The sequence below is a fragment of the Solanum verrucosum genome, unplaced genomic scaffold, assembly GCF_900185275.1.
Source record: "Solanum verrucosum unplaced genomic scaffold, falcon-dt-bn FXZP01000007.1, whole genome shotgun sequence".
Lineage (NCBI taxonomy): Eukaryota > Viridiplantae > Streptophyta > Magnoliopsida > Solanales > Solanaceae > Solanum > Solanum verrucosum.
In genome coordinates this window covers 2,271,352-2,296,601 of record NW_026020177.1, presented here as the reverse complement: position 1 = coordinate 2,296,601, position 25,250 = coordinate 2,271,352, and the positions used below count along the sequence as shown (strand labels likewise).

The following is a 25,250-nucleotide window of genomic DNA, read 5'->3' as shown; positions in this document are numbered from 1 at the left end:
TTACCCTTTTCTCTTTAAAATATGACATTGCAATTAATATTATGTCGTAAAAAAAGAATTAAAAGTTATTTTTCTTGTCAAGATGTAGCAATTTCGAGTATTTACATTCAATTTTGGTCTATCTTTTGTACTTTTCTCATATTTAAAATTATAGTACATTCAAATATGAATATTATTAAGATTTTTTTTTTTGTAAGAATGTATAATCAAACACAATTTAAAACTATATAGTTTTAAATAGTGAAATAAAATTAATATCATTTAATCAAATCCTATTTAAAATTTTATGAACAACAATAATATTTATCAAATATTCATTTTATACTTAATGAGATAATTTATTACCATACAACTATATATAATTTATTTAAATAATAAAAATAAAATTATTTAATCAAATACTGTTTAAAAATAATAAACTTATGAATTAATATGGGGCAGCACGGGTCAAAAGTAAGAAAGAAAAAACAAATTGGCAACCACACTTGTGATGACGTGGAGGTCCCAATAGTGATGGGTAGCACTCTTCTGATGACGCGCAACACCCAATAATGTCTCTCCAGGTCAGCAACAAGACTTGACCGGCTAATTCAAGTCACCATCGTAGTCACACTCTCCAACACTTATCTTCATATGCAACTGGTTCCGTCATTAACCAGTTAACTTCATCCGCCAGTATAAATAGTTTCCCCTCATTTCACCACTGATGAAAACCCATTCCATTAGAGAGATTGAAAATTTGAACGCTTTTTCTGTTGTTTCAAACTTCTTTTTCCGGTGAATTTCCAGCGGCGTTTGTGTGTGGTGTTTGATCAATTATAAGGAAGAAATCATGTTTCTGGTGGATTGGTTCTATGGAGTGTTGGCATCACTAGGGTTATGGCAGAAGGATGCGAAGATCTTGTTTTTAGGGCTTGATAATGCTGGCAAAACCACCTTGCTTCATATGTTGAAAGATGAGGTTCGTTTCGTTTCTCTCCTTCCTTTTTTTAAGTCTAAATTCAATGAAGAACGAATTAGAAGTACATGACCATATAGGTGATACTAATTACTAAGCTTAGTTGTGACATCAGGTACTTGTTTCTCAATCCTGATTAGCGACTAAACTAATGATTTTTTTTTTTAAAAATTATAGAACCTGAATTATGCCTAAACAGTCAATGATTACTAGCATTAGAATCAAATGGATCTTAATAGATGGTGAAACTCTCTACTTTAAGAAAACTTTGTTTTAAATGACAATCTTATTACATGCACTAGGTGATTCTTCTCATCTGTGCGTCTTGATGGAAAGAGTTATCCCGTGGATATTGGAATTAATTGAGGCTTGAACTTATATTGAATGCGGTTAATATAATTTTTGTTATAGCTATTGCCGCCGCTGAAGCGCCATTGGCCTGGCTATTGTTTCATCAATTTACCATAACAGAAAATCAACTTGTATCAACCAATCAAATTTGTTGAATAATTAATATTAATTATCTGGATTCTAATAAAGCTGGGCCCGGACACCACGGTCATAAAAAGAACAATCTAATTACTTGCACTGGAACGGAATGAATACAAAAGATTGATATAGCTGACCTCAACTAGCTTCCAATGGAGTCTATTATGTATATGTGGAGTTGATTTTGTGTAATGTGTTTTAAGTACATGGTGTTTATTGATGGAGATAGTAAATGTATTGTATGCTTAGGAGGTTGAGTTATTGAAACCAGTTGATTGAATTTTTTATTGGTATCACTATTTTGCTTATAAGGGTGGTGCTGTATTGCTTGCTGACTACAATCATGTTAAAATTGATGCAGAGATTGGTGCAGCATCAACCTACACAGTACCCCACATCAGAGGAGTTGAGTATTGGGAATATCAAGTTCAAGGCTTTTGATTTAGGAGGACACCAGATTGCTAGAAGAGTCTGGAGAGACTACTATGCCAAGGTGAATACTTATATGGTTAAGAGCAGCTGTTTACTCATTCCGAAACGGGTTATTATATACACTTTCTAGTTGTGTATCACATTAATCATTATGGACAGACTTATCGTTTTGGAATGCAAGTTGTGACATTTTGGCTTTAATCAGGTTCAATGTTGTGCATCATTAACATCATGTTTTTTTGGGAAATCAGTAGTGACATGAATGCTATGCAAGTCTGTTGTAACTACTTCCATAATTTGCGTTGCCCACACTCTACTTTCTGTTTGACAAGCAAGTTTTCTCATTTGCAGGTGGACGCTGTTGTTTATCTTGTGGATGCAAATGACAGAGAGAGGTTTCCAGAGGCAAAGAAGGAATTGGATGGGCTTCTGTCAGATGAGTCGTTAACAAATGTCCCATTTCTCATTTTGGGAAACAAGATTGATATACCATATGCTGCTTCAGAAGATGAGCTGCGTTATCACTTGGGCCTAACTGGTGTGACCACTGGCAAGGGTAACGTCAACCTTGCTGGTACCAATGTCCGTCCAATTGAGGTGTTTATGTGTAGCATTGTGCGCAAGATGGGATATGGTGAGGGCTTCAAGTGGATGTCGCAATACATCAAGTAGGAGAGTCAACCATAACGAACTTGTTGGCGAAGTTCTTCTTTTGTGATCCCAATCGGTTGGTTGGGGTGTGAGGGGGGCAAGAACTCAGAGAACTTCTCCCAATCAGGAAAGTAAGCATGTCAGGTTACATTGTATTGGATAAATGCTACAGCTTTGCACTAGCTTGTTTCTTGTTTTATCTTTACTCTTTTTGGATAGAAAGTTTGTACAGGGAAAGCACAATAACGAAAAAATGGCAGTCCTTGTTCTTTATCCTTGCAAATATGTGGCTCATTTCTTGGGTAAAGTCTATCGTCAACTCTTTTGAAGGGTAAACTTTTTACTCATTCAATTTCCTTCAACTACCTTGCCAAAATGACCTAATAATCCTATCCTATGAAACAATACTATATTTTCAAAACTAGCAATAGTCTTGTAACCAAACATATACAACCTCCTATCAATTTCAAAAAACTAGAGATTTTAGAGGTCTCTCTCTCTTTCTATCTTCTCTTTCATCCTATCTTCTCCTCACAAATCGTAGTCATCATTGTTCTACTGTTCTCACGTACGTGCTCTATTGCTACTGCCGGTGTGTCACCGCACTCATCCATGGCTTCCCAACAGGAAAATTGCCATAGTTTCGCCAGAAAATCAAATGATTAGATCTCCTCGTTGCCCTTTTTTGTTTCACCAGAGTTTTTCTTCTTGGATGAAGTTCTCTCCAGGGCTTCTGAACTTCTTCTCTCCGTGTTCACTTATATATATATTAATAATGCTCAAAATTACACCTTACGATGCAAAAGATTTCCCAATCATTGGACAATTTGAGAACACTAGGAATATTTCATTCTGAATTAAAATATAAGAAACTTCAAAGTTATAGAATCTATGAGAGCACGATAGGAAATCTAAATAGTTGTGAAGGGGCATGTCGATTTGAATGAATCATTTCCACGTATCAAGCTTTTCATTTTTCACTAAAGTCTTTGTCTTATAATATTTATTTACTGGTATATAATTTTCGGGGATCGGTGTGATTGGTGCCTTCGACACTGTTCTGCATAAACTCTGTGTAAACAAGCAACAAAATACGGAGACTAACAACTAAATTATAGACTTCAATGGTAGAAAAAGAAATTTCAAATGTGAACAATCTATGGAGCGATAGTTTTAGGGATAGACATTTTTTAAATTGAGGTTATGAGAGTGAAACTGGGAATGTTCACGAAAAAAGTCAAAATAGGGGATTCACTTTTCCTTAAATCTGTTATTCATGCTAAACGTAGTAAATAGTTGATAATGCTTATACCAAGAGTAATATTAGTCTTATATATTTACCCCGTATAAAGACGTCATTAAAAGATTCAAGGCATCCAAGATCAACTACTTATTGTGCCATTGAATCCAAAATCATTGATCATGAATATCATTGACGTGTTTGTGATTCTTACGTGGGCTCGATTATATGGTCCATGCCCCATTTGAACATAGAATAGTCTAGCCAAAGCATACAATCATTACATATCATGAAATCAATACTGCAAATATTTGACATCTTAGTCAGGCAATACACTCGCTGAGACCACACTTACCTCCCACAACAAGTACAATATGTCAAACTGTGAGTGCCAACCCACGCTTTTCTAAAACATTTGGAGGGTCGAAGCTGCGATGATAACACAATCTACCAATTTACAATATCTCTACCAATGTACAAACTGATTTGCACAATAAGCACACATAACCTATTCTCTTCAGTAGCTTCAACCAGGCAACTCTTTCGTTCTATAGGGATCACGTTTGTGGGAGGGGGGCAGGGGCAATATCATAATGCTTTTTGGAGGGTGGTTGCTAGCCTGGATTACTGCTGTAGCTCCAAATATTTCAGGGAAGTACTTGTTCCTTATCTTCTTAACCCATCTGGTTATCAGGATTGAGAAGCCTTTTGTATTCCAGCTGCAAAACAGCAAATATGGTAAATGTCAAGTGATGAATAACATCTTGAAGTTTGTCTCCCCAGTTCATCAATCGAAAAAAGATAACAGAAAAAAAGAGCTTCCTTACTGCAGCATTATTATGTTCCATCTTCATCCTACTATATTCTTCTTGTGCTTGCTTTGAACGAAACATGGCCTGAACTCGTACAACAGACCTTTCAACACGCTCTTCAGCTTGTTTCCTACTGGCTCGGAAGAAGTCCTCCACCTCACCATCAGGTTTGATATCCACTGATTCACTAGATTGAACCTGAAGACCACGAAAGCCTTTTCTCTTCAAACGCCATCGCAAGACTGCCTTTTCAAGCACCCCAACAGACCAAACTATCTTGCGATACTGCTTCCGTTCTTGGAAACCACGGAACACGGCCTGCATAAACCAGAGTCGGATTCCACTATTTAAATTTGTCCCGTCTGCTTACTAAAATTATTTACTTTATCCATCCCCCCCGCCCCCCCCAAAAAAAAAAACCAGTCTACACTCTACAGTAATAGCCCCGAGCAGTATCAACAGAATAGCATTAAGTAGCATATTGAAAAGAAAAGAGCATCCATTGCAGGTTAATAGCAATATTCGAGATTTGACGAAATTAATGTGGAGACAACAAGGTATAATCTCTTTTGCCAATTCAAGAACATAATGCGCACCTCATCTCAGTGAGCAGATCACATGAAAATTAAGGGAAAATGGAACACAGTACTAACTTGGACCAACCAGACACAATTTAAACTTTCAGATCTTTTGATGGAAGAGATGGCTCTAATTATTCAGCCAAACTTATGAGAAAGGGCAACTTACTTGAATTTTGATCGCATGACGCCGCATGGTAAGAAAGTCTTTCCGCATTTTCCAAGTTCGGAACCTATATTGGATTCGGGCAGCAGCAGCCAGTTTTTTACGCGACTCATAATTGCGGAAAGCATGCTGTATCTTCATAGCAGCAACTATATTACGTGCTTCTGTCTCTGGATTTAAAGACTCAACAGCTTTGGTCTGTTGTTTGAATGACTGTTCTCTGAATGCAGCCTGTATACGTGCAGCAGCATCAGCAGCAGTACGATAAGCTGTCAAAGTATCTTTTAGATACAGCTCCTCCTCTGTGAAGTTTTCAGGGTTTATAGGTTCAGTAGTGGTCTGCAGTGAACCACTAACATTTCCAGCCAAGGTCATAGCCTCAAAGTGTGCAACTAAAGCCTTCTCCGCAAGATAAGCCCCCAAACCGCCAAAACCATTTTTAGATGCAAGATCAGCAGCAGTGGATCCATCAGGGTTCTCTGAATTGGGGTCTGTGACCAAATTTGGTTTTGCACCAGCAGATAGAAGGGTCGCAACCATTTTCTCCCTGATAATCAGAACTCCCAATAATAAGCAACCAATATGCTGGAAAAATTGTAATATTCAAAAATAAATTTGTCCTAGCTATGTCTTCATTTCCTTTAAGAAAAATCCTTTTTCTGGTTGGGGGAGGGAGGAAGGAGGAAAGGGGGTCGTGCGGTTCAGACATTTGGTGGACAGCAGTAAAAAATATACTCAAATCAGAAGAAGCTCCATGATTTTTTTCAACCAGTTTTCTTAAAAGTGAAAGTGCAAAAAAAAGTGACAACCTCCATCAGATTTGAAGCAAAAGCAAGTAATCACAAGCTTTTTTAATAGTAAAGCGTAAGTTACGGAAATCAAACAATGTCAAACATTAAATTGCAGTTAAATAACTAATTTCAACATCCAATATATAGTAAAGCCAATATTAATCCAACTCCTCAAAGTTTGAGAATGAAAGAACTGCCGCTTTTCTGTTGGATCACTTTGGGAGTCAATGTTTGAAGTGCACATTTCTGTTGAGCACATGGCTTCACTTGTGAATCGGTAACCCCACACTTCACATTAAAGCGACGAACTGTTGGCTTTTAAAAACACTATTTTAAACAATGAAATAATAATTATCTCAAAATTCCTCAGCTGCACTAGGGATTACCTTCCATAGTGCGCAGCCCAGTGAAGAGCTGTCCAACCATGCTTGTCCCGGTAATCCACTGATAAGCCTGACCAGGTAAATGGATATATAGCCCAAGTATAACCTAGGATAGCACACAAATGGATAACTCCTTGACCTTGCTCATCCCGCTCTGAGGTTTTAGACCCTTCAATAACTCTTTCCAATAGCCATTCATGAAATTTGGTTTGCAAAGACAGCTCAAACAAGCAGTCTTTTGCATGTATGGAAGGGACTTCCCTGCCTTCAATTGATTTGATCAAATATGCCCAATTATTAGTAATGTAGGCACACTTTCGAACAAAGTTCTTTGCATCTTTCAGAGAATTTTGGTGTACTTTACTGGAAAAAATGCTTAGGCTCTTAGATGTAGAGAAGAGCAAATGAGCTAGTCTCATTTGAACTTTAAATTCATCCCAACTAGACTGGTCCTCCAGAGGAGCTGTCCATTTATGTGCTGAAGGAGCTCGAAACTCAAAGGTCATGACTTGACTAATCGGTGTGTTACCATCCAAACTCAAATATAGATTTACCAGTCCAGGGGCTTGAGGTGAAATTACACAACGATATACCCCAGACTGCACAAATTCTGCAGTAAAACAAACATCTGCACATACACAGAACAAATTTGACTTTGCCAGTGGTGATTGTCTTCCTGGAAAATGGCCAACCACTAAGATCTGCAATAATTAAGACAAATAATAAATGTTGAGATCGTAGATAAAAAAGAAAGTGCACATCTTGGAACTCCCACCTCCACGCAGAAACTGGCTACTGCAAGAATTATATCTATAGTTTCAAGGAGTGATTTTTCTCTCTGTAACTTAAGTGCACTCAATCCACAAAAGCAAGCATTTGCGAAAGCATGCAAAGCTGAACAAGTTATTTGTTTATTTAATTACTTTTTGATATGATAGGTCTTGATTGTCACCTAAATATCATGTTATGTCAAACCTGGACATGTCTAATGACGTACTCATATTTCATTAATACAATGAGATTGATAAAAAAAAAATCATATATGAATGCAAACAGAACTTTAATCAAAATATGGGATGGAACACTCCTCCTCTCTTATCATTAAGAAGGTAATATTCTTGTGAATTGATACTATTATAGCTAGCAGGGTAACAAGGCTTTGAAATAAAAGAACCTTTGTTTCTTCACTTGAAAGAGCCCAAGAAGGAGATATTTCTGTTATGTTGAATGTCTGCTGCATTACATAGGATTGATCAATAGTTACTGAAGATTCAGGAGTCATCAGCTCATCCGCAGATCCCGTAGAATCACTGATGAAGTAGTTGATCCACCGTCCAAAACTGTCTTGTGTTTGGAGACCATCCTTGTTAAGACTATCAAAAGAATCACCTGCACCCACTGTCATTACTCCAGATTCTTTCTTCTGAAAGTTTGAAGTCATCTGACCATCCCCAGAACAGAAGGACATGTCATTTGAAGGATTAAAATTTACAGCATCGCTTCCAGCCACTTGGCCAACAAAACTTTCTAAGGATGCTATAGGTGCTCTCGACATGGATGAAGACCCATCCTGCAAATCACCATTATCAGTAGTCATACAAAAGAAAATTACATGGAATCCAATTAAATATTAAGGAAATGACTTATTTCATGGCAGAACTTGACAATTGGAAGGATATACTTAAAGCAGAAGTTACATGTTAGGTCAATAAGACACGATGCAAAAACCAATCATTTTTCTGAGTCATAATACATAAATATGTCCTTTAACTTAGCTTCAGCTGGCATCTATCCCCTTCAACTTTGGGTGTGCACAAGTAAACACTTAAACTTGTATAAATTGAACAAGTAGACGCACGCGTCCTACATGGCATAATACAGGTAGGATGCCACGTAGGACACAAAATTGCCATGTAAGACGAATATGTCTATTTGTTCAATTTTATACAAGTTTAAGTGTCCACTAGTGCACAGCCAAAGTTGGACGGCATAGATGACAGTTGAAGCTAAGTTGAAGGGGACATTTATATATTATGCCTTTTTCTAAGACTTTTGCCACCAAGATCCTTAAAAGGTATACGGAATGATACATGCATATCAACATTGACCTATATACAATATGTGTGTGTGTGAATCTATCTAACAATGAGCATTTCATTGTGTGAGCAACGAAAAAGCAGATACACTTATTATAAAACTGTAGAAACTTTGGGGACCCAAAACTCTATCCAAAATTTAAAATGTCCTAAACTACAAGGTTAATCATGGTGACCATTGGAGTAATGTAAAAGTTACTTGGGAATATCAACATCTGCAGAACAGAAAAGATAGCTCATTGACTTCGACAGTTGAAGTTATTTAAAAAGAAAAAAAGAGTTCGAGAACAAATTAAACACAATTCAACTAAATTGGCAATTTCTGAAAAATAATTAGCAATACAAAAGTCATTTCAATCCTAACCCGAAGCATAATTAGACAGTATTGATTTTGGTGCTAATTTACCCTTTGACAGATATATGTCAGTAAGCATATAGATAATCTTTTACAATTTTATTTTTTTTTTGATAAAGTTAACAGTTATATAGATGTCAACAGGTATACTATACAAATTGTGTAGCCCCCCTCAAAAAGTATCCAATTACAAAAAGGGTCCCAACTACTACACTAGTCACAAACTGTCTAGAATGTCAAAAATATCTTCACTTTGTATTAACATTTCCTGTTTACAACAAAAATAAAAGAGGCCTAAGCAATTCATCTAGAACTTCTAAATGTTGCAATATTTGTCCTCAAAACATCTCTAATTCCTTTCTGCCCATATAGACCCCCATATACATGCTGGGACAATTTTCCATCTCTCCTCCTTGTTAGCTGCATTACCATCTCTGTTCCAGCATTGTTATACTTTGTAATGCTACCTGGCATAACTCACCTAATTTTCCTTAGGTTGATAAAAAATTCCCATTAGCTAGTCAGCCCATCTGCATTGTAAGAAAATATGCCTGATTGTCACTGCTTGATCGCCAAAAAAATACTCCCTCCGTCCCTATTTACTTGTCCATATTTCCTTTTTTAGTTGTCCCTATTTAGTTGTCCATTTTGACAAATCAAGAAAGGACAACAATTTTTTTCCTATTATACCCTTATTTACACTTCTTGAAAATTGTAAAAGTGTATGTTGTTTCTCTCCAATTTATTTCACTTGAATTCAAATAAGTGGTTGTAATTTTGAAGTGAAAAGTTGTCATAAGGGTAAAATTGTAACTTCACTGTGCTAATCATTGTTGCCTTAATCTGTGTGCCATTTCTAAAGTGGACAACTAAAAAGGGACGGAGGGAGTAACATCTAGAGCATAGTCAGAACTGCTTCTTTAGCCAATAACCAGGTAAAACAGGCCACATTGTTTGGAAGTAAACTTTCCATATCAATTTCCATGGTAAGCAATCCACCTGATTGTTGTGGGAATTTAGAACCTTGTAAGCATATTTTACTGAGAAATTCCCCTGACAGTCAGGTTGCCAAACCAGCCTATCCTCCGAAGAACCAGTGAAATGGGAAAATGTTGTAGAATTCTGCTATTCTTCCCGGTTCCCAATCATTCAAAAGTCTTCTGAGGTTAAGACTTCATCATTGTCCAAACCACATATCAGTCATTGTTGTTTATTGTTGTTGACACAAGATGAAAATTCCTGGATATAGTTGATTGAGAGGAGCTTGACCAATCCAGTTTTCAATCCAAAATGAGATCTTCCTTCCAATCCTAACCTTCAACCCCAGTTTTGACTGAAATAGAAGCTAGAGATTCCTGTAGATCTCCAAATGCTTCATTCATATGGAGTAGATACATGATTTGTTGTCCAGTTGCCTTCTTATCCATATCAGCGTTATCAAAATTCAAAAGTGAAAAGCGCAAAAAAGGCTCTAAGGTACCTTGGGGATTTAAGCACAAATAAAGTGTGGGCTTTATTGAGAAAGGCACAAATGGAGGAAACATACAAAAAAAAAAAAAAAAAAAAAATAAAATAAAATATATATATATATATATGTATGTTTAGTCCCAAGACTAATAATAAGCATGAATAACAAATGTATGGACAAAGAAATTGATTGTTTATACGATAAAGTGAAATATCAATGGTTTAGCTTCGCCTCTTCAAGAAATGCTCATTCACAAGGAAAAGTATGTCTTAGAGCCTTGATGACAACACTGAAGCACACATGAAGCGAAGCGAAGCACTCAACGCGTTTTGAGCCTCACTTCAGGACTAAAGCGCGCCTTTGATAACATTGCTCCATATCTTACACTGATGAAATCTTTCCATAACATATTGTCTTCTGTGGCCTACCTCCATAGCCACTTCAACATCAAACTCTTATAGTGAGTTTTCATGTTCCTGACTCCCACTCCCCCTTCTTTCTTGTTGTAAATCAATTCTTCCCATTTCACTAAATGGATCTTCTTCGTATCTTCTTGTTTCTCCTTAAAGTATCAATCTTGTTGATCACATTAACAGAAGCAGGAAATATAGACATCATATAAGTGGACATTGCATCAAGCACGCTGTTGATTAAGGTTAATCTACTCCATTGATATGTAACTCTTCCAATTTGTCAATCTTCTCTCACACTTTTCTAGTACACCATTCCATATCCCCTTTGAATTGTTTTTGGCCTCCAGAGGCATACCCATATAATTTGTAGGTATTTCACCCACCCTAACTCCTGATATGTTTGCCAATTCTTGGATGTCATTCACCTCATTTTGCTGGATAAATGGGGCTCTTCCCCCAATTAATCTGGAGACCTGACATTGCTTCTAATAGGATGAAAATAACCCTCAGAATCAGAACTGGTCTTTTCCTTCCATTGCCAAAATGAAAAGGAAAGGGGATAAAGTATCCCCGGTTTAACCTCTCTGTGAGGGGAACAATCTAGTTAAGGACTGAATTTCACTGTACTAATTCAGTATTTGATACACTTCGTCCATTTGGAACCAGATCTTATCTTCTGAAGGAGCTCAAGCAGATATTTCCCGTTTAAATGGTCAAAAGCTTAACGGATGTCTAGTTTGCAATAAATTCCTGGCTCATTACTCCTCTATCTAGCTTAAACACATTCATTAGCCATTAGTATTGCAGACATGATTTGCCTTCATTTGATGAAAGTCATTAGTTGTCTGTCCACCACTCTGTGTATCACCTTCTTCAACCTTTCTGCTAGCATCTTTGATATGATCTAGCATACACTCTTAATCAAACTGTTTGGTCTGAAGTCATTCAGTTCAATAGCTCCCACTTTCTTGGGGATAAAAGCTACAAATGTTGAGTTGTAGCTTTTAGTAAAGAACCCTTCTACATGAAAATGTACAACTACTATCACCTCTGAGCTAATCACCTCCCAACACTGATTGAAGAAAGCCATAGTTCCATCTGATCTTGGCAGCATTTAGAAAAGCAGTGAAGCGAAGCGAGGCGGAGACTGGACGCTTCAATGGACTGAAGCGAGGAGCGAACAAAAGCAAATCTGTAGAAAGCGTGCACTTTTAAAAACATTTAAAACAACTGAACTCTTTTTAGAAGAAAAAGAGTTCTAAGAAGAGCGCCTGGGTCAAGACAAACTTGGTATTAGAGACCTAGGTTTGTTGATCTCACCATACTAAAACGAGTCTAGTAGAATCCTGTGGAATGGTATAGAGACGTATGTACTTTTCTTTAAGAGTCTACATGACTTAATGAAATTCTTTTTCTTTCTTCCTTCGTGCTATAACTTGATTCCAATTGGTATTTGATGATACAAATTGGTATCTAATCTCTTTCACTCTTCTATCTGCAGATGGTAGATACACAACACAATGGCGCAAGGGTGGTAGCTCCAGCGGTAGAGTAAATGACTAAGCTCGCAGCGAGACGGTGTGGCAGAGGCAGAGGGAGAGGTAGGTGCAAGGGCAACACCCACCAAAGGTAGAGCTCAGAATTTTAATGCACCAAGGGAAGGAACCTCACCCCACCCCAGGATCTGGTAGAAGAGGAGTTTTAGATTGAGATCGAGGAGGATACTGAACCAGAAGTGAAGACACAGACTCGGATAGCAGGTCTTCCCCTATGAATGCGGGGATTGTTCATCAGGTACTAGATTCTCTGACTATATTTACCAGAACAGTAAAAGGAGTAACAGTTCTTAACTTTTGCTCCAAAATCTTCAGTTTGTATCCCCCAGTTCTCAAACTTGAAAGTATGTCTTGACTGTATTCCCAGTCACCACATTGCAGTAATAGTGGAGAGTGATCAGAAGTTACTCCATGAAGAATGGACAGCTTTATGTTTCTGAAGCTTGTATCCCATTCCCCTCTGAAATAATTAATCTGTCCGGTCACATAAATGAAGCTTATTACTTTATTAATGTATTTTATACTTGTTTTTCACTTTTTATTTTTATTTGGTATGATGATGACATGAGTTGAACTTAAATTGAGAAACATGGTCAGTGAAGATTAATATAGCTGACCCCAACTAGTTTGGGACTGAGGCACAGTGTTGTGCTAATTTACCCTTCAGGACTCTCCTTATTGCCTATGAGAAATACATAATCTAACCTACTAAACAAAAAATTAAGGCCTCGCATTAATTTCATTAAATTTAATCTTGTAGCTGAAAAAGATGATATAGCTGACTCCAACTAGTTTGGTACTGACGCACAGTTGTTGTGCTAATTTACCCTTCAGGACTCTCCTTATTGCCTATGAGAATCATATGATCTAGCCTACTAAACAACAAGTTAGGGCCTCACATTAATTTCATTAAATTTAATCTTGCAGCAGCAAAGATGAGAAAGAGTAAAGCTGGACGGTGAAGAATTGTACTAGTGAGCAAGCTGCATATTAGAACCACTTACATTGAGGCTGTAACCATTAACTTCACATTGACTCTGTTGCCCAACTGAAGCTCTTCCTCCTACTGTACATGGTTACGAAAGGAAAGATGACTTATCAATGAATTACGAAAAATGATCAAATAACTTTTTCACAGGCTACAGGCACCTTCTACTAGAATTCAGTGTACCTTCTTGAGCTGCCATTAGCTTGTTAGGATCGTTGGGTACCAAAAGCTCATCCCAGTCGAGTGTATTAATCTCAAGAAGTCTCTGTTCATGGGTTTTGGTGGTCATATCCCTGTTAGGCTCTGCAATCAGTAGAAGACGGAACTTAATCTAGCCAATTCTGAAGGGGGAAATAGGTTTTAACTTATTAGGAAATTCAAAGGTTACAGCAAGTCTGAGATCTAATAGCATAAGTAGGTCACTATCTTCTTGTATGATGATAAATTATTATAAGTTCCTCATATAAAAATATTCCATTATCTTCAAGAGTAATATTCTGTTTAGTTATGCAGCTAGAGCCAGCTACTACTTAGACATAAGGATCAAACATGTTGCTTACATCTCCACTCATAGATGGATCAGTTCAGGCAGTTGAGATTCTACTAAATAAAATTGCAATAACATATCATTTTTAGGAAGTCACTTTGCAGTACCTAAATGTGCATGTCGGCTGGCATCATACGCCTGTTCATCTACGGAATTACATTCTTCTGATAAAACCCAACCAGGTGGGTCAGATGGATCTGAACTTGAACTAGAATTAACTGGGGTGGCTGGAGAACTCTTGGCAACAGAGGTTGCTGGGGCACCCCGTGTCTGCACGGTAGACACGGACAACAGCTAAATTAAACCATTGATATATTTATAGCTACTTAAAAAGGGATTTATTCAGGTATAAGTATATTCCGTTTCTATTTAGGGGATAAGAGTAAATAATTTTATTCATAATGGGAAAATATCCCCATATACAAGCAATATATCAAAAAGTAGAGAATCTACAAGATAATATTCTCTAGTAATGACATCAAATCTTAAATACAAACTGAAACTTCAGAGTGCACCAAAAAGAAGCAAGGAATGAAATGTTATTCCTCAAGAATGCAGTCATTCTCTATCCCTTCAAAGACTATTAAATTTTTCTCCTTCTACTAAACCTGCACTAGTGATAATGGTGCAATGTTCCATGTTCTCCACTTCTCTTTTTCTAAAAGTCCAGTTAGTGATTGCCTCCTTTACAGTGCTTGACATTGTCATTGCAGCCATAACCATCTGAGCACCTCACACACTGAGTGATTTGACACCTGATAATGTAGGAGGTGATGATCCATATCTATTTTTGTTTGATAACTGTGGTGTCCGGGCCAGCTTGCGCACAAGTGATGATTCAGATCTTCACCAAAGCATTTGCACATAAAGCACCAATTAACATTTGAAATCCTCCTTTTCCACAAATTCTCAATGTAGGATTGCCCCCTTGCTGTCAGAATAAGTAAAAAAACACCTCTATCTGGTGCCATGCGGATCCAAACCAATAAGTGTGGAAAATTCAATCCTTCCTCATCAAGAGCTTATGATAATATGACTTTAATGAAAGTAATTCATCTCTTACTGCTCCCCATCTCCGTGATTAAAGAGTCCATGCTAGCAGAGGCACCAAGATGAGGCAGCAAGCATGACCCGACACATCAATATCTTGGTAACTTGTAATCAATGTCTCAAAGATGTAGCAAGAAATTATACTTCACCATCCAGAAGTCAGCCTGACTGGCAATCAAACAAATTCCAGGAAGTACAAATAGTGACAACATTAACATGGGACACTGGGATGAAAATCCAAGTGAACCGTATCAATCACGGAATGTTACAGGTCTTTCTGGTCACCAAGTTCAAAGTTTTTCTCATTCAAAATTACAGTTCATATCCACAAAGCATGGTGGTGCTTACAATCACATGCACAAGACTTGTTAGTTGTTATCTCACTCAATTTTGACATGATGCAGTTTGAAGAACCTCTGTCATTGGGTAATTGGAGCACATCAGCCCAGCTCAGATAGCTCCATAAAGCCATAAACTATCTTTATATCAGAACTATCAGTTCAGAATCACACTTCTGCTCCTTTTTTGGGGATAAAGAAGTCATAGTCACCTCCCCTTGTGCTATCAACTTAGTGGTAAGCATTTGACAACAGAATTGTTTTCTGGAAATCAGTATGACATAGAAAAAGGAAAAAAATGAATACAAAGTCCCACTGCATAAAGATGATACCACCATCGCCAGTCCCCAGTCCCCCCCACCCAAAAGAGAAGAAAAAAAAACAAAGAGAAAGGATTCGCAAACATTTTTGGACTCCTAAAGGATTTCTTTGATTTCATCTCCCTATCCAACAGAAGCTGTCCTCACACTCACTGCATGTGATGGCAGAAGGAATAGAACAGCCTTCTGTTACCAACTTGAAGGTTTCAACTAGTGGTGACAAATGGGTGGATTGGATCGGATTTGGGTGATTGAAAATGGACTGAGCTAAAATCAATTGGGTAAAATGGATGGTCCTAACCCACTTTTATCTCCTAAAGCTTAAAAAAAAATTTAAACCTTTAACTAAGTTAATTGAAATTAACTTTAACAATCTTTTTACACATAGTACAAACCTGTGTTTCACAATACCATTCTTGTTAGTTTCCTTGAGGGAAAAATAATGACAATCAAAACAAAGTTGTGAGGTAGAACTTAGAAGTTTGTAAATATATTCTTATAGTATATATTTACAAGATATTACATTAAGAAATCCAGTAAAAATTAGACATACGTCAATTCTAAATATGTGATTTTTATTTATTGATCTGCATAAAATTCTAACTCGCCTCATCCCTAACCCAACCTGATACAAAATCCATTTTGAACTAACACGACCAAGCAATAAATCAATTTTTACCCTCTTTTATTAAATTAAAATTTCTGTACCAAGATGACCAATAAATTCAAACTAGCGATAAATTAAATCTAGACCCCAAGCCACTAAATCATGACTGGATAAAGTGGTAGACTTTACCAATGTACACACTAAAATGAACTGAAGATATGGGTTGGAATTCAAAACATTCGGATAGGATATGAAATCTTTTATTTGAATTTTCAATTTCTGAATTGAAGAAATTACAATCCAAATAAGCTTAGATTGGATTAGTCAAGTTTGGTTTTGGATTAATTGATTCGGATTATTCCGAATTTTCGATTTTGACTTTTGAGCATATAAGGGAAGGAAGCCATAACAATTAATAACCGTAATTCAACTAATAAATTTTAAAAATAAATTTCAAAGCCCAATTCAGAATACAAAAAACAAAACCAAATATCTAAAAAAAAAAATGGATTAGGATTTACCCAAACTATGTCCATCCCTCAATATGAGACCTCTTCGGTCACTTTTTCTATTCAATACACTATAATACTGTTGATATGAGGCCTCTAAGCGTGGAGTTGGATATGGGTAACATTTATATCCCTCTATTCTCTCTTCTTCTTTTTTTAATATACTAATCATTTATTCTTATTAAGTTTGATTTTTAAGTTTTTTTTTTTTTTAAATTAGTAATGTTGTATTCCTCAGCATTAAGGCTATGCTGGTGACCTCCAAAAATTCGTACATAGAGGGGCTAGGAAGGCTAATTACAAAGATCCTAACATATCTACTAGTTGCTCTACCTCCTCTATACATTCCTGTTTACACCAAAAATACAAATATGCAATTTTCTTTGATTTTTAAGTTATTATTTTATATTTCTTTGAAATGTATTACGTTTTTTATACAACAACAAAAAAATCATAACTGGATGAAAGAATCAGAAAGGATAAATTATTACTTTTAATTGAATGCTTCATGTTAAAATCATTTGGTCAAAATGTAGTACTCCGTAATGTTTTACGTTGACAAAAAAGAAAAGAAAAGAAAAAGTTGAAAAGTTAGGAATAAATAAAATAAAGAAGGCCAAGCCCCAATAATAACTAATAAGTATCCCACAATACTTGGAAATGGGTAACATTCATATCCACGGTTTCTCATGATTTGAGAGCATTTTTAAGTTGGCATTTTGGCAAATATGGATACCCATATTTTACCAATATTTGTTCATATTTTTTTATTTTTTTTTATGGGTTAAAAATAAATTGAAACTCATATTTACCCATCTGAAATATAAGTGATCTAACTCACCTAAATATGGATTAAATGAGCTGATTTTATAAATATGGGCAAAAATTACTAGCTCTAGTTTCAACCTTCTGTGACAGAAGAGGTACAACTTATGCAAGGCATTGACAGTATAGCTGGACTGACAGCTGTACAAAAATATTTCACTATACCATCATCTACATAGATAATAACCACCTAACATCTACCTGCAATCAGGGACAAACCACATATAATACTGCTCATGTTGTAGTTACCAATGTCAATCTCTTCCCTTCACACTAGGAATCTCAGAAAGCCAATATATGCAGAAACATTCCTATACTGTGTTCTGATGGTAGTGATGAGTTAACAAAGCCACAAAGGTGAAGTGTTGGTCAAACAGTTTGATAACAGTGTCAGTATATGTAAATAGTATTTGCTACAGATTATTCAGATGGCCAGAGAGCTTGACACTCTTCTAAATATGAATAGTAGAACCAAAGGACTTAGTTGTATATATCCCAAAAATAGGGAAGTGCACATATGAATGATAGTTATTTTCACAGGAAGTCTAAATGAGGACAACAAGAAACTAAAACACGCTGATACGGACATGGATTGACGAAGGAATTTGTTTTTTCATAAGTGATATATTGAAGAAGTTTCCAAGATAAAGGAAACAAACCTCCTGAGTTTCTCGATAATGAACAAGGACTATGTGTTCCAGAGACCTGATACAAGCATAGCAATGGACAGAATCAAACTCAAAGGACACAAGCTGTTTCATGTAAACGGATAATGTATCAAATGACTTATCATTGCAGTTGACTGAAATAAGAAACAAAGAGGAAACCCTCTTTTTGACTCAATGATATCAGCAATAAAAATGTATTTCATACTTGTCAAGTAGCCAGTAACATCTCCGAACAAAGGTCGGAAGATCTTCTCCGTGTGCATAGTATACATGAATCCGTTCGTCATTACCAACCTGCACTAAGAAACAAAATGAATTCGACCAGTACTAAAAGACTGCAAATCTCATCTCAAGATCTTGAAGATATATATCTTCTGGAAGAGACCAAATCATCTCAACTTCAAATAGAGAAGAGGACAATAGACATGGATGAGAAGAGTACAACATTGAAACCAAAAGGTTCATATTTGCTTCTCAGGGGAGACATTCTATTGCATGCATTGAGCAAAGAAATTGACAACTTTTATGCATCAAGCTATAAAAGAGAATTCACACTTGCAAATTGCAAATGTAAAGCATTCGATAGTTCTGGTGTAGGAATGACAAAAGAAACATACTATGAAAGGAAGGGGAAGAAACTAAAATTAATGATAAATTGTTCATAAATACCCTTGCATTTATATTTATGTTTTTTTGTCCTTTTTTTTTAATTTACATTTCTCTTATTTTGACTTTTAAAACATTTTCTGAAATTCATTTCTCAATTAAAAGGCATTAAGAAATAAAGTCTTTCAGTTTTTAAACCCTTTCATTTTTCAAGAGTTGTTTGTCTTCTGTAACTCCTGCCTTTTATTTTTTCCTGTACTAAATGAAGAAATGGTCTCCTTCAATTCAGTGAGATATAAATATGACTGATGGCAAAAGGTTCATCTCTGCAAGAATGTGAGTTAAATAGTAAAACCTCAAGTGCACCTGCCTTGGATTGGGATGGCTAAAAGCAATCATTTGGTTTTATCTCCACCATATTTTTCTTTTGGTGTGGGTTTTCATTTTAAAATGAAGAGAATTATTCACTCCAAATGTCTGCAATTGCAACCTAATTTTGAGAGTATTTAAGGCTTCAAATTTACCCTTGCCGCCATATTTCATAAATCGTTAATTTCTTTGAAGAGAGGAACAGACAAACAGAAAGAATCTATTTTGATACATATTGTCTTTTGGACTTTCCAGTGTTCAAGCTAAGAAAAGAAAGAGTTCAGCACACCCTTTTTCAGCAAAATGTTTAGCCATAGGTTAGTACAGGGAAAAATAGTTTAGCCATTTATCGTTTACAATTTGCATCAAACTTCATTTTCATACATAATACATTACATCCTAGCAAAAAGTTTTCTACTTTTTTTTAGTTCAATATATTTTAGTGTTTAGTCTATTTAGTTCACCAATATTATAAGACTATCTCCAACCCACCTCTATTTTACTCTCCATTCTCTATATTTGGAGAGTAAAATAGAGAATGGGCACTCCAACCCACCTCCATATCTCACTCTATTCTTCATATTTAGAGAGGTGAATGGTAGTTCTCCAAATTTGGAGAACTACTACTCACACTCTCTATTTCACTTTTTGAATATTTTATTATTATTTCTATTACTTTCTAATTAACATATTATTTCACATATAATGTCATTATTTAAATATCTAATATTCATAATTCTTTTTAAATGTAATATAATATTTTTCAAAATATATTATTTAATTTATACTACTTTCATCCCGAATTAATAGTATTTTAATTTTTTCTAATTTTCATCAATAATATAATTTGATTTTATTATTAATTTTCACTATAAAGAATACACAAATTAAAATGATAAGATGAAAAATTTAATTTAAAAATACAAAACATAACATGATAATTTAAATACAAGATAGCAATACAATACATAACATAATAATTTAAATACAAGATAAAATACAATACATAACATAATAATTAATTTATCACAACAATAATTTAGTAATCCAGTAGGTCGTTTTCAGATTTATCACAACAATAATTTAGTAATCCGGTATGTTTGTATAATGTTTATGTAATTGTATTTCACATTTATTTGAATTTGTCCATTGATTTATATATTATATAACATTTTCTTGCAATTTATGTTATTTAAAAATTGAGTAAAATATAATTTTATATTAAATAAAAAATTTGAAAAAATAAAATTTTATATCACATGAACGTAATTATTGGGAAAAATAAATAAAGGATTTATATTATAAAATAAGAAAATAAGAATGAAATAGAAATAATAATATAATATTGAGAAAAGAGAAAAAGATTCTTTTTTAGAGAGTAAAATAGAGAATTGGGTTGGAGTTGGTTGTCTAAAAAAAATATAGAACTCTATATTTGGAGAGTATAATAGAGTGTAGGGTTGGAGATGCCCTTATGCTAGAAGATGTATTAGGGTGTTAGTTATAACTTCGAAAAGATAAACCCTGCATCTATGAGTTCATTATTATAAACAGTTATAATTAGCTTTTTTGGTATTAAGTTATAATTTATTTTCTCGCACCGAGTGTAACACTTGTTTGATCAATGGAAAACCTCTCCATTATTTAGCATTTTCATCTTCACAAATTTTATGTGTTTACTCTTTCTAATATGAGCTGATTTCTTCAAATAAAGATTCAATTGATGAGCAATGAAACTTAAGTTATTATTGAGTTAAACGAGAACTTGGTAGTGTTCAATTGTTGATTTCAAAGTTTCTTCTTCATCTATGCATTACCACATTTATTTGTAATTCTGATTGTCATTTTTATCCTCTCAAATTCGATTCACAAGACAATATATATATATATATATAGTGATAAGTAAGATGATTCATTATATTTGTTTGGTAAGAATCTCTTTTTTTACAATAATTTTTTTTATAACTAAGAAATCCGCCTATGATCCGCCCTTTGGACCAATCACAGTCTTCTAAACTCGGTGGATAATGGGCCCGCCCCTCTACCTTTTTACGACAAATTTTTATGTGGCACAATATTAATTTTTGAACTTTAAAATTTATTAATTGTATGAAAGATGTGATGAGATGATTATTGTTTGAGATAAACGTGCAACGCACATTCCCAGAGACTAGTACAAAAAAAAGAAGGCAAAGAGATTTCGAGTCAGCAACTATAACCTAAAAAGTTAAGAGCAGATATATAGCAGCACCACAATGAGGAGCACTCATCCATTGGATAAATACAAGCAAGGTAGCAATAATGGAAAACATGGACACACTCAGGATCATTTGATACTCACTTTTAAGTGTTCATGAGCTTCTTTTACAGTTTTCCCATCCTTTTTCTTCTTCCAGTTATGACCGTCTTTGCGAAAATTCCTGAGCATCTTACGATCAAACAACACGATTGTGCCACCTGTTGTATTGATACAAGATAATATAACATAAATCAATAGAATCTATCATGTCCTAGGAGTACAGTTTACTGATACCTATTTTTAAAAAGTAACAACAACATACCCTATGTAATCCCACAAGTGGGAGGGTAGAGTGTATGTAAACCTTACCCCTACCTTGGGAGGTAGAGAGGTTCTCGATAGACCCTCAGCACAAGGCAAAGCATATCAAAGCAGAACAAAAAAAAGAAATAACTGAAGTGAAGGGATCTTTTTTTAAATATGTAAATTGTTTTTTATTGGTTTATAAGATAAATGTAATAATTCACAAGCCAATTCTAAGTACTAAGTTTAGTGCTGGGTATTACTGTGTACTGATGTCATTTTCCACTTCCTTTCATATTACACTCATATGCACAAAACAAATAAGAAAATTGCAAGACAAAGACCATAACGTGCATTCATGCTTAGAGAGGCATTACTTGTTGGCAAGTTTACAGGCTTGACAAAGATGTTGAAATACTTATAGTTGCATAATATTGCATGGATCTCATTTGGTCGGAGCCACCTCATCTTTGCTTCTTCCAATATACTGGGAATATCCAAATCTGTGCAAGCAACAGAAAATATCACTTTTAATCAGCAAGGATGATTCACAAAAGTACGTCAACCAAAAGCGAAATACAAGCAATAGAGGCTAGGTCAGAGGCCAATTCAGATCTGAAACTTAGCACTGATGTGCCTCTACACCATGAGTTCGTACATCCATCTAATCATTGTAAGATCAACGGGCCTTTTTTGGCCATCACTTCGCTCTCATTTTTCAGGAATTCGTGTTTTGTTTCCATGATGATCTGGCTTCCTAACTATCACAAAACGAAAAGAAGTTCTAGCTTCACTCTTATTTAACTAATAATTTGTTAGAAACACTTCCACACTTGATAATACTTCATTCACCAGAGTGGCCAAGGAAGCAAATTTACTATGTTCTGATTTCTGAGTATTTCACCACGATAGGTCTTGTTAGTTTGATAAGTGGAACTTGACCAAACGATTTGATAAAAAAAAAAAATTTGGATGAGCATACATTCAACCAATCCTTCCACAAACTAATCTACAGTATTTTAAAAGTCAAGATAAATAAAACTTATTAAAAAGAAAAAAATGAAGTTAATATCCAAATAGAGATAAATATCAAGTGCTTTTAGCATAATATATGTGTCCTACAGCCCTTGTGTCTCGCACGTAGAGACACATTAACTGTACAATACAGTTTTCAAGAAAATCATTAGTTGCAGTGCTATCCGTTACACAATGACCTTTCTCACTATCCTCAACTGCAGATATGAATTTTAGAGTAATAAAGTAGTTTCCTTTTCTTTTTCTTTTGATGCGCAGTTTCAGGGATTGTCACAAATCAATTACCATAAGTCACAGGCCAGCTCTTGTGCAAAGCAACATGTTTTTCTAATAGTCGTGCAAAGCAACATGTATCTTCATGTCAAACTTAATAAAAGAAGATTGTTTGAATTTTTGAAAACCATAGTAAAACACTTGTCATTCTCATGCACTTGTCATTTTAATGTCGATGAAGCACCCAAGAGCTTGGCCTCTCGGTTAATGAAATGAAAATCATGGGAGATCAGAGTTCATATCCCTACAGAAGAAAAAGAGCGGTTTCTTCACATTGGCTAAGTCTTGATGGATAGAGTTACCGAGTACATGTGTTGGTGGAAGGTAACAAGTGGCCCGGCAAAATAGTCAAGGTATGCACAAGTTGATCCCGACACCACCGTTGTCCAAAAAATGGTCGATAAAATTGATACTCAAGATAATTTATCAAATTGATATGTTTTAACCATCCCACCAAGTTACTCAAGTCTTCTTCAGCTCTTGATCCTCAAACCTCAACCTCATACCATGGTTTAGTCAAAATCAAGAAACTCCTTGTTACTTTGATAAGAACTGATCTCGTATTCATATACATTAAGAGAGGGATTCTCATGAAACCAAAATAAGATTACCTTTGTTTGAGCATCATGTGAAAGGTAAAATTATTGCATCTTACCTTTGTTTCAGATTGATGCTTGGTTACTGTTGTAATAATATTCCAACAAACTTTATATGCCATAATCTCAGGGATTACTGTTAGCATTATTTCTTACCTTATCTTTTTAGGTACCTAAGTCAAAGTTAACCCCTAAATTGAAGTGAACTGCTCTTCTGTCACAAGTAAACAACCATGCTTTTTTCACATAAAACTAGCAAAATCAAAGTAACAGATAATACCTTGCAAAGTGCGGAAACCATGAATTTCCTTCCCAGTGAGTTGTCCTGCTCTGTTGCTTTCCATAATGTAAAAACCTCAAAGCTCCACCAAAGCAATCACATAAAGTCAGAATCTTTACTCCAAGAACCAATACCCCATCTGAAAACCAATCACGCCCATGAATTTTTTAGGAGCGAATTCTGAAATGATGAGTCAAAACCTAGATATGCTGCTTTCGATAAGCATAACAAACTTCCAAGCCTACCAAAATCATACCAAGTTAGAATCGCTAATTGTTGAAAAAGATGAAACTGTGTAGATGATCAGTCAAAACCCAATTGAGATATGAATGTTGCCTATGACCAGTCGTTGCACATCAAAGCTTTGACCAACTGTCAATATAGTATTGGCACTGACCTAATCCCTAAAATATGTAATGTAATAATTGGGTTGCCAATGGGGACAACATACGGGTCGGGTCAATAAATGTCATATAATTTGTACATGCGACAAAAAGATTTGCTGCAGCCGGCGGAAATAACACGCAAATTATATCCGGGTACATGCGGACAGGACTTGTGTTTTTCCGCTCTCTTTCCAAGTGAGCTCGAGGCATCTCCGACGCAATCTTCTATTCAACTCTTCAAATATAGATTATCTATTTTTTCAAATAAGATTATTTTCAATCCATCTTTATTTTACTTTTATTTTTTATTTTGGAGAGTAAAATAGAGAATGAACTTTCTAACCACCCTCTATTTCATTCTTTATTCTCCCCTTATAGAGAGGTGAATAGTAGTTCTCCAAATTTAGAGAATTACTATTTACGCTCTCTATTTTACTTTTTGATTATTTTATCAATATTTCTATATTTATAATGAACACATTACTTTTCATATAAGACCATTAATTAAATATTTGATATACGTAATTCTTTTTAAATGTAATATAATATTTTTAAAAATATATTATTTAATATATATTATTTTCATTTCAAATTAATAATATTTTCTTAAAAAAATTCGTCACTTTAATATGATTTGATATTTTTATTATTTGTCATTATGATGAATGCACAAAATTAAAATGATAAGATGAAATTTTAAATTAAAAATACAATACATAAAATAAGAATTTAAGTACGAGATAACACAATACATAACATAATAATTTTATCACAACAATTTTTGTTGCAATTTATGCCACTAATTTGTATACTATATAATATTTATTTGTAGTTTATGCTAGTTAGAAATTTAAAATTAAATATTTTTAAAAATAAAATAAAAATTTGAAGAAAAAGAATTGTATTACATGAAAATTATACAA

At 34.9% G+C, this 25,250-nt stretch overlaps 2 protein-coding genes across 2 annotated transcripts; one reads left to right on the top strand and one right to left on the bottom strand.

Annotated features, from left to right (window-relative positions):
- Positions 1–719: 719 nt before the first annotated feature.
- On the top strand, positions 720–2,812 carry LOC125829074 (GTP-binding protein SAR2). Its single transcript, XM_049508349.1, has 3 exons — positions 720–961; positions 1,809–1,940; positions 2,231–2,812. Exons 1-3 carry the CDS (start codon positions 833–835, stop codon positions 2,549–2,551), a joined length of 582 nt encoding a protein of 193 aa, XP_049364306.1. The 5' UTR covers positions 720–832; the 3' UTR covers positions 2,552–2,812.
- A 1,219-nt stretch (positions 2,813–4,031) lies between these two features.
- LOC125829071 (calmodulin-binding transcription activator 5-like) lies at positions 4,032–24,297 on the bottom strand. The gene is made up of 13 exons (XM_049508345.1): positions 23,942–24,297; positions 22,135–22,260; positions 21,557–21,672; positions 18,446–18,534; positions 18,232–18,277; positions 14,031–14,193; positions 13,560–13,679; positions 13,393–13,454; positions 7,675–8,070; positions 6,504–7,201; positions 5,330–5,873; positions 4,598–4,900; positions 4,032–4,489 (listed from the first exon to the last, which is right to left on the bottom strand). The coding sequence occupies exons 1-13, from the start codon at positions 24,003–24,005 to the stop codon at positions 4,445–4,447; spliced, it is 2,772 nt and encodes a 923-aa protein (XP_049364302.1). The 5' UTR covers positions 24,006–24,297; the 3' UTR covers positions 4,032–4,444.
- Between the last annotated feature and the right edge of the window lie 953 nt (positions 24,298–25,250).